General features: G+C 44.0%; 1 protein-coding gene across 1 annotated transcript in view; it reads left to right on the forward strand.

The window, feature by feature from the left end:
• The first annotated feature begins 988 nt into the window (after window positions 1-988).
• SYDE2 (synapse defective Rho GTPase homolog 2) overlaps window positions 989-25,985 on the forward strand; it is a 28,046-nt gene continuing 3,049 nt past the window's right edge. The window contains exons 1-6 of the mRNA XM_048312332.1: window positions 989-1,165; window positions 4,618-5,334; window positions 13,907-15,006; window positions 17,700-17,826; window positions 23,129-23,310; window positions 24,180-24,411. Of these exons, the coding sequence (XP_048168289.1) occupies window positions 1,057-1,165; window positions 4,618-5,334; window positions 13,907-15,006; window positions 17,700-17,826; window positions 23,129-23,310; window positions 24,180-24,411 (2,467 nt within the window). The 5' untranslated portion in view covers window positions 989-1,056. The remainder of the gene's footprint in view (window positions 1,166-4,617; window positions 5,335-13,906; window positions 15,007-17,699; window positions 17,827-23,128; window positions 23,311-24,179; window positions 24,412-25,985) is intronic.

The raw sequence follows: 25,985 nt of genomic DNA on the forward strand, positions 1-25,985 counted from the left end.
AATGGAACAAATGCTGAGCAGCACGTACACCAAAACTAGATTTTTTGTGCACTTGAGCAACCTCAGCACATTATTTGCCCTGTCCTAATGCTGTTTGTCTTCTACCAGCGTGGCATTTGGGCTGGCATAGTAACAGCTGCTAACAACGAGGCCAACTCCATCCCTGCACGCCAGCCCCGCAGAACCTGCGGAGAACCTGCCGGGAAGCGAGAACTGCCACATGCACAGCCTGAGCCCAGGGGGCATAAAAAAGTTTTCAGCCCACAGATTTGTTTCTTTGGGGGCGGGGGGAAGCAACATCAAGGGAAAAGAAGAATTTAAAATATGCTGCGACTCCTTTGGTCTTTGTCATGAAACGCTACGCACATGGCTGCCGAAGGAGATGATGACACTGGGGGCCGCCGTGGGGAACAGGGTACCGATGGGGAGTCCGTGCCCGCGCAGCGCCCGCGGCCGGCGGTACAGCACTCCCGGCCCCTCCGGCGGGCACGGCCCGGGCCCTGGCGCGGCTCCGGCGGCACAGCACTCCCGGCCCCTCCGGCGGGCCCGGCCCGGGCCCTGGCGCGGCTCCGGCGGCACAGCACTCCCGGCCCCTCCGGCGGGCCCGGCCCGGGCCCTGGCGCGGCTCCGGCGGCACAGCACTCCCGGCCCCTCCGGCGGGCCCAGCCCGGGCCCTGGCGCGGCTCCGGCGGCACAGCACTCCCGGCCCCTCCGGCGGGCCCGGCCCGGGCCCTGGCGCGGCTCCGGCGGCACAGCACTCCCGGCCCCTCCGGCGGGCCCGGCCCGCCGCGGCTCCCCGGGGGCGACCCCGCGCGCAGCGGGCGGGGCGGGGCGGGGCGGAGCGGTTGCGCACGCGCGGCGCGGGCGCCCTCTCACCCCGCTCAGCTATGCCAAGTATGTGCGCGGCGGAGCCGGGGCCGGGCGCGCGCGGCGGCGGCGCCATGGGGCGGTCGGGGCCGGGGCTGCCGGCGGGGCCGCCGCGGCGCTCGGGGACTGCGCGCTCCCGCGGGCCGGGGGGCAGCGCCCGCTGAGCGCGGCGCGGAGGCAGCGCCAGGCATGGCCGACCCGCTCCGCAGGACGCTCTCCAAACTGCGGGGCAGAAGGTCCCAGCGAGGGGCGGCGGCGGGCGCCGGGTACCGCCACGGAGGGCTCTGCGCCCCGCAGGGTAAGTGTGCGCCTGGCTCGGCCGCGAGGCTCCGGCTGCCCGGCCCCGGCTGCCCGCCCGCGGCCGCTCCTCCACCTGCCGGGCAGCGCCGGGCGGGGGCTCCCGCGGCGCCGGGATGCTCCGTGCCCGCTGCCCGGAGCGCCGCGCCGGGGCCGGGCGTGAGCTTGGGTCTTGAATCAGTCCTCAGCGGCGGCAGCGTGCCATCGGTGCCTGCGCTTCTTCTGGGAGCGGGAATTCCTCATGAAAGCGAGAGCTGCTGGGGCTTAGACCAGCGCTGTGTGCGCGTCCCTGCTCGTTCTCTTGTCCCACATCTGCTTGTCACTCTTCGGCTGCTGCTTGCCCGCTGGCGTTGGTTGGTTTGTTCGCTTTTTAAAGATGCACTCGAAATCTTACAGATCAATTTTCAGTTTTGCCGTTGTTCCGTTTGAATATATAGTACTTGTATTTTATACTTCTGTTAGGAAACTTAGTGAAAGAGAACGTGTTCAAATATCAGCCAGAAGAACTGAGAATTGTTTGATCCATATATGGAGAGGCTGGATAAAGCTGTTCCCTGCTTCCATGCAATCTGCAAAGCAAGGCATGGTATCGTGGTGAAGTATTTTCTGTGCCAATGGAGTTGGCAGAGTGTCAGTTTTGACCTCAGTTGAGTTGAAACATTGAAACTTTGATTTCTGAGCATACACGTGTTGTTACTATCATGGCTTAATTTGAAATATGGATTTATTTAATTTTTTGTCAATAGAGTGAAAGGGGAAGAGAATACCTGACTTTTTTTTTTTTCTTCTTCTTGAACACCATATTGAAGCTTTTTGAGGAGGAACTGTTGTCATGTTTGGTATTTGTGTGAAGACATGGTCTTAACTATTTTAAATACAATATTAAAGATATATCTGAAAATGCTAATAGTAGGCAGCATTCTTCTGAATGAAACATTGCTCTAGAACAAAAAGTATGTTTCTGTCCTGTATGTCTCTCAAAGCTTTGTATTTATTTAAAATTGACTCATTCCTGTAACAGCTAACAACACTGAAAACTTTGTGATATTGAACCACTGGTTGTGCAGATACTTGCATGTGAAGCAGTTTGTTACTAAAATAGACATGGGCATAAGGGCTTTCAGGAGCAGGGCCAAGTTCGAATAAAGGGGAAGGACTGCTTGCAAATACTGCTAGCAATTGCAGAAACTGCAGTTGGGGGATGTATGTGTAAGTGTACCATCTGGACGAGTTTCAGTGAGCATTTCCCATCGATGACCTCTGGCAGCATGTTGGCTGATCAGAGACGGGGTCGTCCTGAGTCCTGTGGAAGGTGGCATTCCCTGCAAGCAGCTTTGGTGGAGGAGGCTGGAGGCTTGTGGTTATCAATGTTTCTGTGCTAAGCGTTTGCAGACGGCTCCTTATCAAGACACCCAGGTGGACGTTGAAAACAAAGTTTTCTGCTGCTGGGACCAAAGGGCAGCCTGAGCTGACACCAGATATGTCACTGGGTGTATGTTTAGGTACACTGTACTTCTTAGGAGCCTGCTGTTTTGGGAATTGTAGGCTGTCTTAACCAGTGCAGAAGGACCCATTTTTCTACAGCAAAGCAGGAAGTAGTAGATGTTTTTGTTTGTGGAAATACAGCTCTCAGATGCTCCATCTATTTATGTCACCGGAACAGGGACCATCCTTGGACTGAAGCAAGGGCTTTGGGATAGTTGTCACTGGCAGGAGGATGCCTGCCCGAGAAGTCCCTGATCCAAATGGACTTCTTGGAAACATAGGCTTAGCCCTATGCCTTTTGCTGATTAGTTTCCTATCCTTTTGGTTAGTTCTTACTTGGAATTGTAGTGTGACAGTGTGTAACAAGGAACCATTACAATGGCATGCTTGCATTTTCAGGCTGGGGGTGAGGGAAGGAATATGATTGCTGCCAAATCACTGAAACTTTGACAGAGATCTGCATTCACATTTTCCTCAGATTCTGTTACCTGGCCAACATGGGCCACAGTGTAGCAAAGCATTTCAGTGGAAGTTTGCAAAGGCTTTAGAAGGACTATGGTTAATTTTGTTAATTCTTTGAAGCAAGTTAATTCTTCAAATCACAAACAGTGATAATACTGCAGTTTAGTTGAACAAGCAAACTGTACTCTTTCAAAAAATCACCAAATGATGAATCTTTCATCAAATAAAATGGTGGTGTTTCAGATCTTACCAAGGATCTCTTCTATCATTAAAGTAAAAACCTAAAGAGGGTCAAAGGGAAGGTGTTCAAATGAGTCTTTTTCATGTCTCCCTTTCTACAGCAGACTTGGCTGGATTTACAGAGCTGTTCCTTGAGTCCTCCAGAGAGGTGTCCATATTTTAACATCCATTATTGGTGTGTAAATAATTCTTTGCTGAGAATAATGTTCAGGCAGTAACAAATAGCTGCTTCCATCTGGAATTTCAAATTGCAGAGGGCTTCATGTGAAAGTAGGTTGTCTGTTTTATGTGAACCCAGTTATCCCCATTCAGGCTTAATGACTGAGCAAGCCCTGTTTGTGTTGTCCTCCTGTGCAGAGCAGCATGAAGCTTGTCTGACCTGCTCCCTGTTTTTAATTTGGATGTATTTGCAGCTTTCCTTCCAGTCCTAGTGCAGTGGTTGCAGCTCCCTGGCTGGGATGTGCTGCAGCCAGCGGGGGTATGGCGCTGCTGCCGAGTGGAGCTTGGGTGTGCTCTGACAGGGGGCTCAAGTGTGAGTGGTGCTTTCCATGGACAATTAAATGTCTGTTGCTTCAATGAAACTGTGTCAAATTTTGGGAACAGTCAGTGCAATTTGTTTACTTGTTGCATGAAATTTTTGTTGTTTAAAAACTTTTCTACATTTCTTCTTTCTCCTTCCTTATTTTCATGATGGTGTGTTTTGTTTTATTCCCTCCAAATCAGGGGTTGCCTCTGTCTTAATTGTAGGATAAAGCTGGTTAGGACAGCCCTTTCTGGAGTTTTTTGTGCAAGACATATCCTTGCCTTTATTTAAACAGAAACCTAGAAATGAATATATGTGGGGGTTTTGTAGCCATTTAAGCAGTACATTACCTACCAAAAGTAGGGACTGTTTCTTCATTGGCATAACTAAACTGGAGAAGTATTGTGTAGTAACTTTTCAAACTGATTGCACCTGAACTTGGCAGAAAAGAGCAGCCATTTCTGTGTAAGTATGCATGACCTTTCAGCAGAGCTGTCTCACTGCCATTTATCTAAATTACGTGGTGTTAAAAATACAGCCAAACAAACCTGACTCTTTATTAGTTATGTGCACATTCTGTTTTGACAGGCTGAAATCTAATTTTGTGATCATATCAACTTATCTTTTGTCCTTTTGGATGATGCAAGTGTTATACGACAGCAAATGTGTTCATCTGTCAAAAGCAAAACGATATTCTAAACGTCTGTCTTTCCCTCTCTTTTTGCCTTCCTTTCTGGGAACAGATTTCATAGAAAATGTTTACATAGAAACTTCAAGAAGCAGGAAGGAACTCAAGTGCCCCCAGGCCAGCGAGGAGCCCGAGCACAGGCCGCAGGTGAACAGCATAACCGTTTCCAAGAAACGCAGCTGGCTGCAGCAGAGCACCCACCGACGACCTCCTCCTCCTCTGGAAGAAGAAAATGCCTGTAACGAAGTGCACGGGGCTGTTATCCTGGTACCCAGATCTCCCATGCCGCTGCCCGAGCCCGCAGTGCCGTGGGCTCCCTCCACATCGGCAGTGGGGCGGGAGCGGCCGGCACGGAGCTGTGCCCTGCCGAGCGCCGCCGCGCTGAGGAGCGCTGCCTTGGACTGCGGCGAGGATGGCGACGCGGATGATGAAGGAGAAATATGGTACAACCCCATCCCTGAAGATGATGAACCCGACTTGCCCAGGGTCTGCCCTTCTGCTGTGAATAGCCTTGTTGCTGTGGGCTCCCCATCAGTTTGGTACAAAGCCCACCCTGGGGGTGACTCTGGGACGGCCACGAGTCCCCATGAGAGTCCCACATGCTCCATGGAGAGCACGGGGAGCAGCTGGACGGCGCAGCCCGGTGAAGGGAGCCAGGCGGATGCCGCGCAGCCCAGGGAGCACACGCAGCAGCAGCGACAGAAGTTTGCCTGCAAGGCTCCGGGTATGCCGGCAGCAGAGGACAATCCTGCCTTTAAGTGCCCTTCCACAGGTAAGAGAGTTGAGGAACATAAGTGTTTGGACCTCTGTTGGCTTTTAGAGGATTAGTAAACTTTTGTTACGTGTCTCTTTTCCTCCACCTCTTATGTTATCAAGCAAATTTTCAGTGGAAATGCATGTCAGGTGCATTTAAAATGACTCAGATTGTGAGACTGATGCTTACTAAGTGCAGAGCTGCAGAGTCGTTTCTCAGTCTGTTTGTTCATGACATGTCCAGGTGTGGTTGGCCTCTGTTCTCTTTGGCCCCCCACCTCCCTGAAGACAAAGGTTTTACAAAATGAGCTTGCTGAAGCCTGATAATGTGAGGACACACTGGGTTTCCTTTGTCAGCTGGTGTCTAGCCCTGGCCTTGGATTCCTGCCTCAAAGCTAGTTAATGTCTGCAGAAGCTTCTTTAACTTGCTGTCTGGGACTTTTTAATAAAGACTTTTTGGTAGACCATATGAATGCTATTCATCACGTCGCTTTCTGTAATTACTGTCTTGTTGACTGTCTCAGGCTAATCTAATAGACTGGAGAAGAGTGGTTTTCACTTTCAGAAGCCAGCCTCTTTGTTCCTTGTTATCTTTGGCTGAGTGTTTGATAGTCTCGTTTCCATAATTCCATTAGTGTGTGAATTCAGCATCGTATTAAGGATTTTTTCCCAGTCTGTTAAAAAACCCCAGACAAATATAAAACCACACCAAACAAAAGTAAGTAGAAAAACCCCTCCCAACCCTTTCCAAAAAGGTATTATTTTAATTACTTATGTGCCTTATATTATCTTGATCTTAACTCTAGTGTCCTGTTCAAAGTTAGAAACAGCGTAAAGTTCAGGAGACCGGGAATTCCAGGTTCCTTTCTTTGGAGAAAGGTTAAACTTTCTTTACGCTGACATTTAAGAGCCTGTGTTTCTGCCTGGCTCATCAGAAACTCCATGAAACATTGGTGTGGGAGCCCAGGTGTGCATTGCCTCCCAGAGGGGCTTCCTTTTGGGTTGTCCCCATCCAGCCTCACCATCCTGGCAGCCTCTGGCCCCATGTCCCTGTGTGCTGGGAGCTGCTGTGCCTGGATTCCTGGTGTGGAGATTACTTCTGGGAACAGGGGTTTGTTTTCAAAGGCACCAGAGCAACTGCTGTAAACAGCAGAAGAAAAAACACTTGGTCTTCTGGGGGCTCACATTTTGTTCTTTCCGTGGAAATGCTCCAGATACAAGCATATTTGTAGTTGAAAAGTGTGTTAAAAGTTCTTGGGCATTTATGACAAATAGCTCACTTTATAGCTGCTTTAAATACTTAGACCAGTTTCATTTGCTTGCAAGACAGATGAGATATTATGTTTTTTGGTAGATTATTGTCGTTGTTGCGACTCTAGATGTTTTGTAGCGGTCAGTAAGTGTGGTTATTTAGGAAGGCCATGTGTGTCCTGCAAACTGTTTGACCCCCATTTAGTTGATTAGTTAATCTCTCACACAGGGGTGACTATTTCTTTGTTTAAAGAAATAAATCCCATTCTGTAAGAAGAAAAATGTCAAACTTGTTTTCATGCTGAAGATGCATTCATTTCTGCAAGCAAAGTTGTCCATTTCAAGTGGGAGAGAAGTTACGAATTTCACCTGATCTGTTTGTTATGCATTGAGTTAATTAAGGTAGTTCAAATGCAGCTCTCCTTCTACATGTGTTGGGTGGTGATCACATTGAATAGATTAATTGATGATGAAGTGGATCCCTGCTGCTCAGTAATTGGCTTAATTATGGAGAAGTGGCTTAGTTCTTCTTTTTAATCCAGTTAAAGTATCTACAGTTATTTTCAGTCAAATTTAAAATGACAGCTCATCCATATAAAAGTACTGCGTGAAGGGCAACATGGCCAATTTAACTTTATTTGTATTAGGACCTTGTTTGAATTACACAACTGGTATGAAATGTATGTCTCTGTTCATAGAGAGCTGGTTACATTAAGCAGTAACTCCCATCAAATAAGCGAATACAGCTTTGGAGAAAAGTCTGCTTACCTTTCTTATTGATACGATTTATATATGTCAATATTGGTTAGCCTTAGAGCCTAAAAGTTAGGTTTTGGGAAGCATAGACAGAAAAAAGTGGGGCAGTACAAAATCCAACAAAATATATATATTTGCTCATTTAGTCATTTGCTGTTTTCTTCTTTGGACAATGGAAACAATTTTACCTTTGAAACTTTAAACATTATTGCCTTTCTTGGATTTCCAACTTTGTCGAGAGAAAATAGTAACGGTGCTTTTTTTTTGTTACGTTTTTTGAGACTCTTTATTAGACAGAAGATTTTTTTAACAAAAGAATAAATGATAGAATTCTGTTACTGTGGGTTTTTTCAAACAGAGCAGCAAAACTGTTACCAGTACAATGGATCATAGTTGTAGAGGTGTTAATTTGTCTCATAGTCTTAATTTATACTGCTAGCTCCTGGTATTAATCTGGTTACTTTCTACAGTAAATGCCATTTATGTTAATGGGATTTGTCAGGTAATTCCTTAGTGAATAATTCTAGCCTTGTTGGCTTTAAAAAAAACCTAATTAGAAATAAGATGCCCTTATAGCAGAGCTTGGGAAAATAATTCATGTATTTTATTTATAACACGTACCCAAAAGGTAAGAGTAAGAAGGTAACTTGGTTCCAAGTTAATAATGTAGAAACAGCCCAGCTTGGGCTCTTAGGTCTGTGGGAGAAGCGTTTAAGTGGAAAGAACCCTGAAGACTATTTTTAATTATGTGTCTCCTTGCACAGGCAAAATGGTTATGATTGAAAAATAGAAATATTTTTTTTATAAATGCAATGTGAGACTTTTTTTTTCACTGTAAAATGTTAAAATAAACTTTATAACTCTTTAGGACTGAATTCTTAACTGCATGTTTTTATAGATGTGTGTATCACCTGCAAATTGTTGAAGAAAAGCACCCCTTTGTAATGTTGGCTCCTGAGACAGATTTACATCATGGAGCTCTGAATAGTGCCTTATGAAGAATTTGCAATATTATTGCTTTTGGGGAGAATTACTGTTGGGATTAGTGTCTACCTAATGAGTGGAATCATCTCATGTATCTGTATCTGAGAGACATTCTGGTAGGACTTGTGCCTTGGAGGTTGCCAGGATCTGGACTGTGCTTTTGCTACTAAAAATGTACTTGAGTTAGCTGTCTGGGTGGAAAATCCTGGTAAGAATCACTGTAAACAATTTCTTTCCAATGTTATGGCAAGTGAAGATTGATCCCATATTCCCACTTAACCCTGATATGTGCCAACTGGAACTTGGCTTAATTCCTATTAAAACTACAGGGCTCTTTCTCCACTTAGACTGTGACCATTATCCTGGTTTCCAAATACATCTTTTGGGGCCAATGCAGACAAATATTTTGCATGCTTACATGTTTCAGGCATGCTTCCAGCAATATACATAGAGTATACTGGGCAGCAAATGCTATCTACCCCTTTCCTTCCACATGTTGTCAATATTATTTTTGTAATTTCGTGGTTTTTCCCAGATGGAAGATGTTTTGTGGTTTACCTGTTTTTCAAGTGCAAGGAGCTTTGGTTTCATGAGACAGAAGTGCATTGATGTGAAATATTTGCATGATGTTTGAGATACCGGAATGGTTAGGGGTTTGGCAGAAAGGTCCCTCTGCTCCATCTTTCTCCTGCACAGGTGAAGCCAGTTTTTCGCTGGGTTTTTGGGGAGTTTGTGCATGTGCTTTTGAAGGTCAAGGGCTTGTTCATGCATTTGTCTTGGATTCATGCGGTGACAATGCCATAAAGATGTGCTGGTGAAAGAGACAACAGGATGCAGCAGCTGTGGAGTGGAAGCAGTTCAATCAAAATAGTGATTGCCTTTTTCAGTTTCTGATTTGTCCTGAGTAACTGTTTATATCCTCTGATGGGGAAAATAGGGGCAAAGCTGCTTTTCATGCCATGAAAGACACAGTGAGAAGAGGAAGTGTTCGTGAGAGCAGCCTGAACAGACAGTGCTTGGCATCGCTGCGGTGCTCCGCGAGCACCTTGGTGCGGCTCCAGCGTCTGAGCAGAGCTGGCTGTGGTTCGTGAGCGTCGCAGGGTCATTAATGTTTAAAATATCTGCAACAAACTCATGCTCATTAAGTCTGGTCAGAGATCTAAAGTGCTGTTACATGTGCTTGCTCCTCTCTGCAGTGAGGTACCCTGTGGTGGATGCTCCAAGGATCACCACCAGGATGAGAAGCAGGCACTGGTCACCCCTGTCACCTCTCGTGTCTGAGCCTTGCGGGGGTTATGCTGTAACCACCTCCCATTTTAATTAATGCACTATTTAAGGCAATGTATTTTCTATCTTTTGCTCCTATAAAAGTGATCCCTGGGTTGATGGGTTCATCACAATTTTATTAGTATCAGTGTGTGTAGTAACCAAAGAAAACAAACTCTCTTTACAGAATTCTGAGATTTTTTTTTTACCTTTTTAATAATTTCTCCATTCCTTGACTCTGAAGCATTATGCGAGATAGACACTGCATTGGTCAAAGTAGTAATTTATATAGAGGTAAAAAAAGACTTTTTTTACATGTTAAAAGCAGAGATTCTTCTATTTATTTAGATAAATAATTAAGATGTTACATAGAAATAATTGCTTTCTAACTCAGTTTTTTAAAGTGCTTTTTAGATTTTAAATTTTCTTTTGCTCAGTTGCTGATGTAGAGGTGACGCTTACCTTATGTTTTAATTGAAGTCGCTTGAATTTGGTATAGCATGAGTTGTTCTCTCAATGCCATTTACAGTTCTGCTCTGAAGTTTTCTATCAGAACAGGTCTAGAACTGTGCCTGCACCTGAGGAACTTAACAGCCTTTGACATCAGTAGAGCTGATGTGCATTTTGTGTCAGTTGAGGATCCAGATCAGTATCTCTTGTAGAATCTACCACGGAAAAACAGTCGCCCTTTTCCACCCATTGTTTGCTACAAGAACAATTTTGAAATATTTGGGGTCTTCTGTTTTGATTTGCTGCTTTTTCACTTTTAATACATTAGCTCAGCATTTCCATTAGGTGTGAGAGTGGCTGTTTGATACTTGAATAGCTTGGTGTAATAAGCAACTGATAGCTTTCTGACCTACTCATTCCCCTCAACTTGTTGTCCCAAAAATAAATTACAGGTTTTTTGAGGAACTTTAAAATAACTCAGAAACCCTATCTTGAGCAATGAGGAATGTGACATGTATAATAGGGTAGTCAAGTGTGCCTGTAAAACAGCTTGAGTTGCTGGCAATGGGTGTGACAGTGATATATGTGCCCAAACACATATAAACAGCATTAAGCAGGGTCAGACAAGCATGTTTACTGTGCTAAATCACTGCATATGTCTGGCAGGGGCTGTGTTGTAAGTGCTTAAGGCAGTCTGAGCCCTCTCTTCCCTCGGGGCAGTGTTGTGTAGGGGTAGGTTTTCTCGGCTGAGGGGGCACTAGTGACTGTCCTGTGGACACCTGGATGGATGTGCTGGGTGAGGGACCTGGTTTGTGAAGCACTGTGGGCTCTTCATGTTCCTCTGGTCATGGAAAGGCTTTATGCTTTCACACAGCCATAGTGCTGAGCAAAGCAAAAGGTGGCTTTGTACTCAAGCTGAACACACAGCACATGCTACACACAGTTACTTAGGGTGTCAGGTCATTTTGACTTGGATTGCATTGTCCTCCAAAAGCTTTTTTTTTTCCTGTTACTCATGCTGCTGAAGTGTCAGAAGGCATAAGGTAAATGTATTAAAGACAGTATCTAACAGAACAGCCCGGGTTGGAGAGGACATCAGATGATCATCTGGCCCACCCTTCAGTGGGACGGGGAGCCTAAATGAGACTACCTAGCAGCCTGTGCAGTTGCAGCTTGGAAACCTGTAGTGGTGAGGACTCTGCCACGTCTGTGATTGTTCCAGGGATTGAGTGTTCCCACTGTAAAAGATAAACGTTATATACATACACACACACAAATGGTCAGCTGTTAATATAAAACTGACCAGCCCCATGCTGTCCTGGTGCAACAGGTGCCTCTTACGTTTTGTCTTCTCCTACCGCTCTTCTGTAAGGATATTTTTGATGTCTAACTGCTGTTTGCAGCAGTCTTGTAACTTGGTTGAGAAAAGAGCTGCAACTCAGTTTCGCTGTCACCCTTGTAAGAAAGCTGTGGCAGATGGGTAGGCTGGGAAGTGAAGTGTTACTGGACTGTGCTACAACTCCTCCTGCAGCTTGTTCAGAGTTGTCATGTACACTCTTTTAAAATTGCGTGCATACCTCAGCACATTGCTGGCTTTAGTGGAACAACATGTGGCTCAGTGCTGATGGGAATACCATCCTGCATAATACTCGACTGTTAAGTTTCTTCCAGCCACATATTTCACTTTAACTGTTTGGTGCTGAATGCAGCAGAAGTTGGACACATAAAAGTCATAGTGTTAGACTGACTCTTTGGTTTTAATGAGCTGGAGGGGAGGAAGTTTAATTTGCTGGCCTGCTTTTCCAAGCCTGTGCCAGAGACTTTTGACAGAAAGGGAAGATTAATGTTAGAGGCTGCAGTGTGGCACTGATTGCTATGGAGTGCTCCACACCAGCCCACCAGTGGGACTGTGCGGTGATTTGCAGTACAAGGGAAGGCTTTGTCTGCCTTTATCAAGCACCATATTTCTAACTAGCTGCTTGCCAGAAAAGCACAGCAGGCGTGCTAGAAATAGCCCTTCCCCTGCAAGGGAACTACTTCCATGAGATTCAGGATTAAATGAATTTTCCTCTGTTCCTCTGGAAAAGAGATTCCATGCATTATTCTTTGTCACTGAAACTTCCTTTTATAAAGATACTCTTTTAAGCAACTGTCTGCAAAAGTTACTTAATCCAAACTTCTATTGAGACTAGAACTAGCCTTTGTAGGATTTTTCTTGGAAGGGGGTGGGGGGACCAAGACCACAGCAAATGACTTTGGTCAAAGACCAGATTGCCTGATTTAGCTGTTTCAGCTTGGTGAAGTATAAAATTAAGTTACAGTCCAATGGTGAAAATTAATTTGAATGCAAAAAAGCACTGGTAAGGATCACTTGCTGTGGACTTGAAGTGATTAGTTTAGAATTAAAGAAGTAAGTCCTTGGCAAGTCTGAAGGAGAAATCTCTGTAAAGTATGGTTTACTGAGTATCTTGTGAAAACAGCACTTCTTTCTTTCTTTCTTTCTTTTTATATACTGTAAACAGTCTCCGTTTCGCTGGCTAGCAAGGGAGAATGATGGATGGATAAAGGTGTTGGAGTCTCTGTGAGCTGCCTGGGCTAATTGCATCACACAGGGTTGGTGTGCTTAGGGGCTCTACAGCACCCCAGCTTGCACAGGCGAGGCTACTCAGTCCTCTTGGGAGCTGCTAACATTTGAAAAATTTTAAGTGATTGGGATGTTGCTAGCAAGAGGCACTCTTTGTTTCTCAAGGGGTGGAAAAATGACTATGTGGAAGTACTCATGTGATTAATATCTATCATTCTGGCCTCCGTTTCCCTCTTGCATGGTTCCTTAACTCAGGTAAATTGATCAATTTTCTTACAGTCATTACTGCCTCATGCTGGAAAAAGTGAGAATGTCTTGAGCAAGACTTGGTATTTGCATTTCCTTGAGTATTAGAGCATGAGGTGAACCACAGGTTCCTGTCTGTGTGCAGTACTGGCTTATGTCTAATTGTGTTCCTTAATTAGCTGTTCTTTACTGCTAAATTGAGGGAGTCTTTTTTTTTTTTTTTTTTTTTTTTTTCCCCTTTTTAGCATCAGTGCTTGCTGTTATAATTTTTTTCTTTTTGGTACCTTGAAAGGGGGGTGATTTCCTTTGAGGATGTCGCTTGGGAACTGTCTAACTTTAAACTCTTGTGGGATGGTAGTGTCAGGAAACATGGAAGGTTGCTGGCAGGCAGTGAAATGAGACAGTGCAAGGTGCAGCTTTTGGAAGGAATAAATCTTACATCCTGCTGCAGAAAGGAGAAGCTGAGAGAAATGAAAGAAAAGGTGTGAGACTGCCTGCATCTACACAGGAGAGATTTAGGGCTCTGAGGTAATAGAGGGACACAAAGAGCCATATTCTTTACTAGAGACAGTGTCTTTGCTCTAGACCTAAGAGGAGTGGCAATGCTGATGTGTTGGCTGTGTAGCTAACTGCTCTGCAGACAAGGGTGCCTTTGCCATATTTCCAGGATTTTTTCATTAAGTCTGATTTTGTTGCACTTGTGCCCCAGGAATGTGGCCATGTGTGCTTGTGTGGGGGATGCAGCACAAATGGGTCAAGCTGAATGCGGCGGGTGCAATTGCTCATTTGTTTATATGTAGTTTCTGGCCCTTTCATCTCCATAAAGCAGAACAAATCTGGCCTTTGACGATGAATTGCCAAATTTGGCTGAACGAGTCAGCAGAGCACATCTTTCTGAACACTTGTGAACATCTGACTGAGTGATGGTTGTCTGAATGAATTGTGCTTATCAAGTTATGAAAAATCAACATGTTTTCCCCAAGTTCAAGATTTATTTTTTCATTGCCAAGAATTGCAGTTTGAAAATGATTATTCCTTCTCTTTTCTTCTAAAGGGTTTGGAGCTGCTCTTGCACACAAGCCTGATATACCCTCCACAGAGGTTTCTCCTCCAAGTCCCAGTCCTCTGAAAAAAAGCGGATCAATCAACTGGCCTTTCCCTGATAGAATTAAATCTCCCAGGACTGTGAGGAAGCTTTCCATGAAAATGAAAAAGCTGCCAGAGCTGAGCAGGAAGCTGAGTGTGAAGGGAACTTCAAGCCATAGTAGTTCAGATAATCCTCCTTCCCTGCTGAAAGGTAGCTGCCGGGATACAAGCCATACAGTGTCTTTGCCTTCTACTGGAAACTCAACCACAGCTGCCAGCAGGAATGTGATAAGCCGTTACCATCTTGACAGCAGTGTGTCCTCACAACACACCTACAAAAAGAAGAGCTCAAGGAGCTCCAAATCCTTCAACAAAGGTGGTTACCTCAGTGATGGCGACTCTCCTGAACTTATAACAAAATCAGGTAAACACAGGCATGAAACCAAGTGTGGGAAAGGAAAGGAGAGCCTTCCAAGTAACAGTGGTAAACCCGAAATAGATATCGATGCCTTCAGACACTACAACTTTTCTGATCAACCCAAGTGCTCTCAGTACATCTCTGGACTCATGAGCATTCACTTTTATGGTGCTGAAGACTTAAAGCCACCACGAATAGACTCAAAAGATGTCTTTTGTGCAATACAGGTTGACTCAGTAAATAAAGCAAGGACTGCCCTGCTTACATGTAGGACAACATTTCTAGACATGGACCACACATTCAACATAGAAATCGAAAACGCTCAGCACTTAAAGCTGGTGGTGTTCAGCTGGGAACCCACCCCACGGAAAAACCGAGTGTGTTGTCATGGAACTGTGGCTCTTCCCACTCTCTTTCGGGTCACCAAAACACATCAGCTGGCTGTCAAACTGGAGCCCAGGGGGCTTATTTATGTCAAGCTGTCACTCATGGAACAGTGGGAGAACTCTCTCGATGGCCTTGACACAGACCGGGAGCCCGTGATGTTTGGGGTAGATGCTCGAAAAGTTGTAGAGAAGGAAAATGCAGGCTTGATGGTGCCACTTTTGCTGCAGAAATGCATTCTGGAGATTGAAAAGAGAGGCTGTCAGGTACTGTGCATATTTTAATCTCTTTTGTCAATGTTTCTGTGTTGAGATAGCTGTTGTTGCAGTGTGAGCAGTGAGTGGAAATGGGGGAAATTAAAAACATCTTTACAAGTCAGTTTTTTTTCCTTTGCTGCTTCTGTGTGGTGAACACTGGCCATTGTAATGTGGGAAGAATAACAGGGCTGTGTGCAATCAGTGCTTCCAGCTTGGCCTTTGTAGAGAAGTACACTTGCTTGCAGGAGCTGCTCCCAGCAGAGTTTTAGGAGTGGGGATGGGGAAACAAACCTGCAGCCGCCAGTGTGTAGAGACACCCCGAGAAAGCAGAGATCAGTTGAGAACTTGAGAATGCTTGACTCCTGAGACATGGATCATTCTGTATGGACACACATCCAAATTTAAAAATTATATGGTTCACTGTTCCCTCCAACCAAACCTGAGATACTGTGTGCAGTGACACGGTCATGAGGAGCATATCTTTTGGTGCAGCCTGAAGCCAGTGTGTCTAAGACCTGTCTCTGTCATCACTTTGTACACAGCATTAGGATGAAGATGAGTCCCTGAGGGGCTGAATTAGTTCTTTCCCCACACCACTGTTCCTTGTCTTTCTTCAGGTTGTTCTCAAAATTGGGACTACTGCAAAGCAGAAGTGTTCAGTGTCTTTTTTTTTCATCCCAATATAGTTTTATTGGTTGATGTAATGAACAAAAATATGTATGAGAAATGAGGTATGGAAACAAATCACCAGTTATGGATGCTAGGCAGGAGGTCTGTTAGGAAGGACTGTACACAGTCTTAAGCTCAGATGTTCCCCTTGGCAATTAATTTGAAACTGGTGGGAGGACTCTTGCCTGCTGTTCCACAGCATATGTGAGCCCTGGTTGTCTTTTGCACCTGTTCTCACTCAGGTGAAATTGAGAAGTAGTCACACCTACCACTGTTGCTATTTTAAATTGCTGACAGGTTGGATATGCTTCCAGGTGTGATGAGATTAGCTCTGCTGTTTATAACCCAGGTCATGACCTATAGAGGGAAATGGTACTTCTATGTGGCTCTTTTGCTGAAAGTCACTGCTGATAATAACTGTGTGATTTTTCTTGTGAGTACTTCTCCTTACATCCAAATCACTGGAAAAGAGAAGTTTTGTTCTTTCCAATATATGTGTCCCATGGTTTCAGTATTTTATTACAGGCTTATTAGCACCTAGTCATGTAAATGATATTGGGTAATCAAGGCAACACTGGTAATGAAGCAGTTGGGGATCTGAGTTATCTGAATGTACCTGGTGCTTTTGAGCGTGAAATCTATTTTTGTATTTGCACGGGGGGAACCAAAACTGCAAAATACCCTGTTAACTTTTTTTTTTAACCACGCGCTTGTCTGATGTTTCTGACTTTCCTGTACACTGCAGACTACTGTCATGGTGCATAATCTCCACCTGAATTTCAGATGTGGCATTAGGAAACTTTGAAAGTTTAAAAGAAATTTTCTTAGGCGTATATTAGATTGTATTCAGTCTTGAGAAAGGGGGAGTACAAATTCTGTTGGGTAAGGTTCCATTTATTTAACAGGAATTAATATATGACCAGAAAAATACTCTTGCTTGCAGACCTGCATTCTCATGGTCTTAAGGCAGTCCAGGTGGGATTTTTTGGTTTAGTATTGGGTATTTTTTTTTGTCTTGAGTCTGTGGTAGTTTTGAATTAACCTTTTCCTGCTCAATACAGCTGCCTATAATGTTAATTAAAATAAAATGAATATTTTTAACATTTGGTTTTCTAAGATCATAGGAGTGCTTTCTATAAATGGTGTTGATGAAAATGAAAAATGATAAAATGGAAAATTTCAATACATGAAAGCACATGATTTAACTGGTAATTCAATTCAAGAGTGGTGTGGCTTTCACTCCTATCACCTTAAGCATGTTAAATAACCCCTGTTTTGCAGAAAACTTTAAATATCATTTGAAACACATGGAAGTCAGCATGTTGTCAGCTTCAAAACAACATATTATAGGTGTAATAATGGAGTATTCATAATTTTCTTGAAACTCTGGTTAAGGTTATAAAATTAAATTTTAATTTTTTTACTATATAATGTAATACTATAGGAAAATGGTTTTGCTAATTTTGGGTTTGTGTTGGTTTATCAGTTGGTTTGTAACTTCTTATTTTTAGTATGGAGTCAGTTGTATGACTTTTTTTTCTGCTAATGATTAGTAACTGTATTTGTAATGTAATTTTGTCTACATAGTGCTCTAAACACTTTTCACTTCTTTCTGCTGAAGTTTGAATTCTATTTTGTATAATTAAACAGTTATGCCAGGAAAAATTATGATGGTCTGAATGAGTAGGGTGAGAAGCAAATACATGTTTAATCTGTATTTCTTTCCTGAGTCTGCATAAAAGCAAAACATTAAACAATTCCAATTTAAAACTTGTGTTATGTCAATAAAACACTGCTCAGCACATTCACTGTTTTGAAAACAGGATCATCCTTCCGTTGCTGCTGAGCAGCCCCCCCCCGGTGTGTCCTGCGAGGTGTCCGATGCTGTGTGCTGATGTTTGCACTGTGTGGCTGTCCCGAGCTTCCATTCCCACGCAGCTGCTGTTGCTCTCGGGATGACACAGCGCACGGTGTCACGTACGGGTCCCTCTGCAGGCCGGGGGCTGACGTGGGGCCGGTGTTTGTGCTTGCAGGTGGTGGGTCTGTACCGGCTCTGTGGCTCGGCTGCGGTGAAGAAAGAGCTTCGAGAGGCGTTTGAGAGGGACAGCAAGGCGGTCACGCTCTGTGAAAGCCAGTACCCAGACATTAATGTCATAACAGGTAACACTTTTCCTTGCTCTTCTTCTAGCAGACTTGTGCCCTATTCCTCATGTACCTTTTAAAAGGTGAAATTGTGTTTTGAACTAGTTTTCTATTGTCATTTTAACAAGCTTTTAACTGCTGCTGAAAGCTGGGTGGGAATGAGGGCGCTTACCGTGGGGATGTGTAATCGTGGATGAAGCAGCAGTGGTTTGTAGGGAGAGGAGGTCATGGAAGGACCTGCTTTCAGTAGCTGCTCTGCCAGGTGCAGAGGGAAGTGGGAGTCTGAAATGAGCTGGGGTCTTGGAGCTGGTTAAACCTCTGCCATTGGTTTCTGTTGGAGCAGATCTGGAGAAGCTTGGTGGTGATCAGGCACCTCCGCTGTGCTGGTGGCTCTGCACCATGTGACCCAGGGCTGTCTTGGATCAGCTGTTGTTCTCCCCTTTGTGTTGGAGATCGCAGGAGTTACGGAAACAGATTTCCCGTTGTATTTTGCAGGCTAGTTAGAGCTGCAGGAAAGTGCCTTCATTTGATCACTGCTTTTTAAAAAACCTTACTAAGCTTTGCCCTGCTTCCTGGAGTGAGACACCTTTACTTGGTGTCACATAGCAAGCTCCAGGCACAGGTAAGAAGGTCCAGGGAGGCCTGTCTGCATCAGCTCCTTACATGGGTCTCTTCACAGGGGTTGCGCTGCAGAACTGAAGTAAGTTGTTGAGGTTTTTTTGGTTTGCTTAAAACTGGAACAGTTTTGTAACTATTGATACCTGTTATGTAAGCTAAAGTTGATCTAATTTCAGGCACCACTGAGTAAGCCAGTTGCTCTGAGAAATTAGTCAGAGGCATTCACTGCCTGTATATCAAGGGGTAGAAAATGTAACAGCAGTTGGGGTATAAATTTTCTGTGCCAAAACCCTTTCTGTAATATCCAACATCCAGCTGTATAGGAGAGTTATACCCTGTTTGGTGGTTTATTTCATTTCAATTTACTGGGAATTAATTTTATTCATTACATTTTGTAATTATACAACATGTTACCAGAAGATACTAATTAATGACATTTACTGAGTTACATAAACCTCTTGGTTCAGAGTGGGCAGCCAGTCAGTTCGCATTACTTGCCTTGGCTGATTTCACTGTGAGGTTCGGTACTGTCTACAAGTACCAGCATTCTCAGCATCAGAAACTTGTATTTATAGAATCATGGAATTGTTTAAATTGAAAAGACCTTTAAGATGATCAAGTCCAGCCAGTGATTCACTCTGATGTTATACAGCTTTTATAAACAAGGTTTATGGCAAAGGTAAAAAGTATAAATGATCTTTCAAACTGGGTAATTTTCTTCTCTTTACAAATAAATTAATGAGAAAAAGTGGTGAGAACTTCTAAGATTAAATTGTTCCATGAAATTATTGAAGTCCTATTTTCTCAAATTTTTGTTGATCAACTCATAAGGTGGAGTAAAACCCCTCTGTTGCTTTCTGCCAGCAGCAAAAGCTGTCTGATACTGACTTGTAAGCAGACAAATGGCAAACTGCAATTTGGTTAACGTAAACTTTGGGGTACTGGAAAACTTTGTTGTTACTCTTTTTTAATTTTAGATACTAAAAATGGCGTTGCACTTCCATGCTACAAGTAATCATTAAAATAAAACAGTATTTGTAGAAATGGTTCAGGAATATCATGGGGAAAGGGTGTAGGAATTTAATACTTAGCCATATACAAAAGAACCTGGAACATTTCCTAAGCATTTTGATTTTCCTGAGTATATTGTACACTCAGAACCAATCAGAACTGACTGAAGCCAAAGTCTGACCTGCAGGAGAACTCAGTGCTGCTGAACAACTCTAGAAGGGCAGCAACACAGTCTGACTGATCTTTCCCTCACAAGTTTGTGCTGTGGTGTTGGAGAAATTGAAGTACACTTGAGAACTGAGAAACTGAAGTACACTTTTCTGTATACGTTGCTCCAAGCCTTGTTGTTGGTGGTGAACTTTTGGTGACCATGCAAGTGTGGCTTGGTGGTGGTACTACTGGAGGATAATGTTTTGCTTCCAGAGTTTGCATTGCAAGTGAAAAGACTACAGCTTTGTTTTCTGCCTTACAGAAAATCTACTGGGTGTCCTTTTGTATGTGTTCTATTGCAAGAGTTTACTTACATACTGCTTTCCTTACAAGGGAAAAATACATTAGAAAAGCAGATTCTTTTCCCTGGTAGCCCTGCAGCTGTGCTGTCCAAGTGCCTGCACTGCCTTTGTCATTGTTGTGCTGCAAGGACTGACTGCAGTGGCTCTGTGGGCTGGGGCAGCAGGGGGGGGAAAGGGGGTGTTGGCACTTGTAGCTTCCACTGACCAAAATGTAGTCACTCTAATTATTGGAAACTGAATGTGGAAACTGAATGCCTGGTGTGGATTGATGGGGGAACCTACAGTTTTTGTGGACAACTGAGTTAGCCACTGTGCTTAGTGCTAGGAATAAAAGAGCCCACAAAACTTACTGCATGTGCTTAGGGAGTTGGGTTGAGAGGGAATGTTTCCCCTGATTACTTAATGCTGAGGCTGCTGCACATGATTCATACTTCTATCAGCCAGAACATGTGTTCCACAGAATACGAATCCTCAGCATAAATCTTGGCTGATTTGAAGAGAAGTGCTGCCTTATGTCCTTTTTGAAATTTGAGTAGCGCTCCTTTCCAAAAAGATTAACAACATTTTTTTTTTGACAACTCTCCAAAGACTAAAGAATGAACATTTAATGATTAAATCTTGACTGGGAAATGCTCTTGGGATTGGCATAGGCTTACACACAATGAAGTGGGCTCATGGATCAAACTGAGGCGTGCAGGCAGTTCATGGAACTGACCTGTAGCTGTGTTGTTGCATCGTGTGTGTTGGCATCCACGTGAATTCATATCTCTGCATAAAGCTTGCAATACTCTTAACAGTTCAGTGGGTCAGAAAAATGAGGAATTAATGAAGTGGATGGCAATTTCTGCTCTCTGTCTAAATTTGTTGTGTGTGGTTGTGTCAAGAGGAATGTGCTAGTGGGCTGGCAGCAGCGGGAAGCGTAGATTCATGGAAAAAACTAACAGCAGCCTCTTAGAGAGCTAATTTAGCTGACTGAATAGCAAAAGGATTTAGAAAGGTCAAGGGGCATTCATGGCTCCTAAATCATCCTGTTATCCAGGGCTGAACTGGAGAAAGTCCTTTGGCAGGTGGTAGTCCTATGTTTGTGGATGCTGTTGCAGGAATTCCTGCTAAATAATTATTAATAGACAGTTGTGAGTGTTTCAACAGTACAAGCTAATTTGATTAGAACATACCATTTCCTACTGTAAGCTGATTTTGATTTCAGCCTCTGCCTTCAAAAAAAGCACAGGTGAAAGAGAGATCTTGATAGAAGTCAGCATCTCTTGCTAATGTTTTGCTTATGAAAAATGGAAAATATCCCAGATCATGTTGTACAGCACCAGCATCTGCCACGTTTGTTTCATAAATATTTTAACCAGCTAATCCACATAGGAAACACGAGCCTCTAAATTCAGGGAAGAAAAAATACTTGGTGGGAAGGGAGGGATATGAGTAAGTTACTAAACAAAAACTAGCCACTGAAGTGGAGAAGTACCAAAAGTGCATATTCTTCTTAAAGCAAACAAAAAATCCCACCAAACCACCGGAGGAAATATTTTTTCAGGAAAAAATGGTTGTTTGCGTATTTTGTGTTCCTGAGGGGATGTTCCCGTTTTAAGCACAGAGGGAGCTCCTGGGGGCTGTGTGGTGTCTGCAGAGATGGTTTTGCCTGACTGCCCCATGGCCGTGCTGCAGGGGGAGGTGATTTGGCAGCTCAGGATCAGGGCGCTGCTGCTTCAGGTAGTGCTGCTCCTGCAACACAGCTTCAGTAGCTGTGCTGCTGCAAGTACAGAATTCTTTCTAAATGAAAATATTTATACAGGTAGAAGCCAACTCTTACTTGCATTCTGCATGTGAAGGGCCTAATGTTAACTTTTGTTCCCTGTACTTTTTTAGAAATGACCTTGTAACAAAGCCCACGCTGTACAGTTCATTTTACAGCTTGGTTACACAGACTTGAGTTAATGAAAACTGTTGCTTTGTTAAATAGCACAGTGTGATGGTAATTGCTGTGATGTGCGATTTTACAAGGCTGTGAGGAGTGCCTGCTAAAACATCTTCTGCCTTTCCAACACGATCTGTTTGGAGAACAGGCTGCTTTGTTAACTGCAGTACCTGCTTTTAAACAGTTTCTTTTAATCCCTCATTTCTTCTTAACAAAGTATTTAAATGCAGTTGTGATCTAATTAAAGTTAGTAGATATTTGTGGCACAGAATGCAATTTTTAAAGGAAAATAAAGCTGCTGGGGAGCAGGCTTGTTTCCTTCAACTTTTTTGTTGGTCTTATTGGGTATTGCTGCTGGATAGCATCCCACTATGTCCTTTCCAGAGGCTGTTAGAAGCCTTAATATTTTGGGTTCTTTCATTATTATTCTTGCAGTCACTGAAACCCCTCTCCAAATGAAGTATCAGCCAGGTTCCAAAGCCAGCTTACAAGAATGCAAACACTCAATGCATTTGTGGAAGGAATAGGGGTTAATGAGGTGCTTGCCTGGTTGTTGCAATCCCTAGAAACAGCCTCTTCCCCCAGCGCATCCCCAGCTTCAGAAATGGTGCAGTATTGCTCTGCAACAGGGAGGGCTCAGTGCCTGGGAATTTTAGGCAATGTCTCCTGTGGGTGTGGATCACATCTGTCACAGGAGCGAGTGCTGTGCTGGAGCTGCAGGAGTACCCAGGGGTGGCAGGGAGCTGGTGGCTCTCTCTCATGAGCACATGTTTGGTTTGTGCTTGGCTGGGTGTGAAGGCACCATGTGCTTCACTGTACGTGCCACCAGTACTGGGATGTTTGCTCATAATTTTGTAGCTGAAAATAAACAGAACAGAAAAACTAACTGATAGGCTTATATAAAAGAGGAGAGGTCATCAAGCTGGACTTTGGTGTTTGTAGGAGCTCCTTCCCTTGGATGGGAGGTGGTCTGCTCTGAGCCCTTTCCTTGCCTCCCCTCACCCTTAACATGAGGGAAACTTGGAGAGATGCTCACCTGGTGCCCAGTGTCCCCACTTCTGCACGTGCAGCCCCTCTTTGCTGTGCCCTTCTGGTGTTGTCCTCCCATCTCTTGCTCCTACGTGCGAGCTTTGTCACTGACACACAGGATTTTCTTACAGAATGGTGAAGTTGATGTGCCTTAATACTCCCAAAAATTGCTACAAAGTGAATCTGCAGCTTGTTAAAGGCAGCTGTTGGTGTGTCTCATTAGGTGTCCTAAAGGATTATCTGCGAGAGCTGCCCTCCCCCCTGATAACCAAGCAGCTCTACGAAGCAGTATTGGATGCCATGGTGAAAAATCCCTTGAGAATGACAGCAAATGGTTGTGAGAATGACCCAAGTGACTCTGATTACGCAGCAGCCCTCCTGGATTGCCTGCCAGATGTTGAGAAGGTGAGTAGTGTTAGCACATTCAAGTAAATCTCAAGCTTCAGAAAATAAAGGAACATTTTCACACTCGATAGAAAATGTCTCAGAACTGTTTATCAGATCAAGTGGTTCACTTGGATTTGTGACGCTCCACATACTTGAAAATACTTCCATGCTGTAATGAATAGGAGCATCTGCGTTGTTGGATTTGCTCTAGTTTTCATTTTATATTGTTTCTTTAAAACAGCTGTGATCACTACTTTTACATGATTAGATCAATGAGGATTCCTTTGTGTTGTCCTGCTCTACTTCTGTGGAGCTCTCTGATCTGTGTGTTGTAATTACCTGGGCAAATCCATTCCTCTTTCTTAAATATGTGCAGTAGAGCCTTTTCTTCTTGTGTTGTGCAGTGTAAGAGATCTGTGCACTGTTACCTGCCAAATTCACCTGTGCAGCAAGCCACAGTTAGCCCCTTCTGGGGGAGGGAGTGAGCGAGGGGCCTGCACAGTATCCGGAAGTTACCTGAAAGCTTGTTCAGACAATGACATCATATCGAGGGTTTCTTTATTTTCTAATGTAGCTGGATCTAATTTTCTAATGTAGCTTCTGCAGCCTCTCTTCCCTTCCTGATGTACCCTTTTTACTGTGAGAAAACTCATCCGTGTAAAACTGAGTTCAGATAAGAAAGAAGCTGAGTTTTACCAGAAAGTCTCTTAATTGGTCTGCTCTGTCCTAGTCAAATACAACTTTTCTAATTCGGCACTTAGATGTTCTGTTGATGGCTACTGGTAGTAAAACCAGAGCTATCAGCCTTGATCTTTTCCCTCTAGAGCAGTGACCAACACCACAGTTGTCTAGTGTTTGGTTTCATGAGTAGTATTTTGTTTCTTCAGGCTACCCTGAAGATGCTGTTGGATCACCTGAAACTGGTGGCTTCTTACCACGAAGTAAATAAGATGACGTGCCAGAATTTAGCTGTGTGTTTTGGCCCTGTGTTACTGAGCCAGAGGCAGGAGACCACCAACCATAACAACAGAGTCTTCACAGACTCAGAAGAGCTTGCTAGTGCCCTGGACTTCAAAAAGCACATAGAGGTTCTTCACTACTTACTTCAGTTGTGGCCAGGTACTGTTTCATGAATCTGATCAAGCAAAACAAGCCAAACCATTGCTGTATGTTTTTACTGTATGACACTGTACATTAATTCACGGGATGACTGAGCAGCATCAGAATTCTTAAAATGTGAGGTACGATGGCATCACCTATTAATCTAAAGAAATCATGACAGTTTTATAATACACTCTTTCTATTTGGTCACTTTGCTAAATGGGAAGTTTGTTGGTTTAATTGCTTTCTTACCAGATGGCAGAGTTTGAGTAATGTAAGAAATGGTGAAGATTTTATGTGAGTAAAGACACTAGAAAACACAAGCCCAGTGACATTAAAGTTTCCACATCTGAATTAGAGAGTTTGGAGATTTTGTTTTTCCTGCTCTCCAGTTTTGGCCCGATGGGGTTAATTTATTTCTGCCCTTGTAATTTGGCAGAGTTGAAAGCATACTTAGAGTAAGAGCTCTGTAACTTCTACTTGTTTTTGCAGAGCTTTGCATAAGGAAAAATGTTGCTGCTCCATGATGGGTTTGAGGTGACGGAAGATGCTGCTGCTCCCTTATCAGCTGCAGGTGGGCAGCTCCAAAGCTGCTGATCACAAAAAATGAGAAGAAGCTTTTAGTGAGATCAGTGAGTTAGTGCAGGAGAGATGGCACATGTAGGTAGGGGAAGAGGGAGACCAAGAGCTGTTTGGGCAGCAAATACTATGTAGAAACTAATCATGAAACCCTGGAGATGGGTTATGGCATGGCTGCTGTGGACTACAAAACCAAGCTCTGCCCATGGGAGTGTGAATTCTACAAGAGGCTAGGAGTAGGGTAAGTAGTAGAGTTTTCCTTCACTTAGAAGAAAAAGATGAGTGCTATTCCTTGTCTTGCAAGAAGTGTGCAGGATGTGGTGCTAAAAAGGAGGTAAAACACAAGTGCAGAGACTTGAGTAGGTGAACACTACACACTGTAAACAGCACACTTGGGCTGAATGGAAGGATCACAGTCTAATCCCTTATATTTAATCTTCTGTAGTTTGAGACAGCTTGATAACCAACATGTTGTGCAATACTTCAATTTCCGTATATTTCCAACCGAAAACAAATAGTCCTTGTTTGGTTAAACCATGTAACACTGGCAAGTTATTGTTAACCCATGGCGCATAGTCTAAATGGAGCATAGTCTAAACAGAAGGGGTTTTGTTATAGTAAAAGTGGGGGGAAAAGCAGTGAGAGTTATTGCATGTTACTGTGCAAAGGTACTGTTAAAGTAAAATCCCCTGGAGAACCTGTAATGTGAGTCCAGAAGGAGAAGGATTGGGCACATTTCAGGACTGAGCCGTTGTGCTTGTATGTGGGGAGTCTAACAAGGAGGGCTCAGATGGTGAACTGCATGGGTTTGTGTGCACTGCCTTTCAGTGGTGAATGGGGATAGAAAGTCTCTGCGGCTCGTTGCAAGAAGCAATGGTCTGTGTAAAACCAGAAGAAGTTTTGCAGCTCAGACACTCAGTAGGCACAGGTCAGTGCAGAGTTGTGCTGTTCGCCATAGGCAGTGGGTAACAGTGGAGGAGCCTGTTAGTAACTTGTGCTGTGCAATCGTGAGC

This window comes from Corvus hawaiiensis, chromosome 9 (genome assembly GCF_020740725.1).
Source record: "Corvus hawaiiensis isolate bCorHaw1 chromosome 9, bCorHaw1.pri.cur, whole genome shotgun sequence".
Classification (NCBI taxonomy): domain Eukaryota; kingdom Metazoa; phylum Chordata; class Aves; order Passeriformes; family Corvidae; genus Corvus; species Corvus hawaiiensis.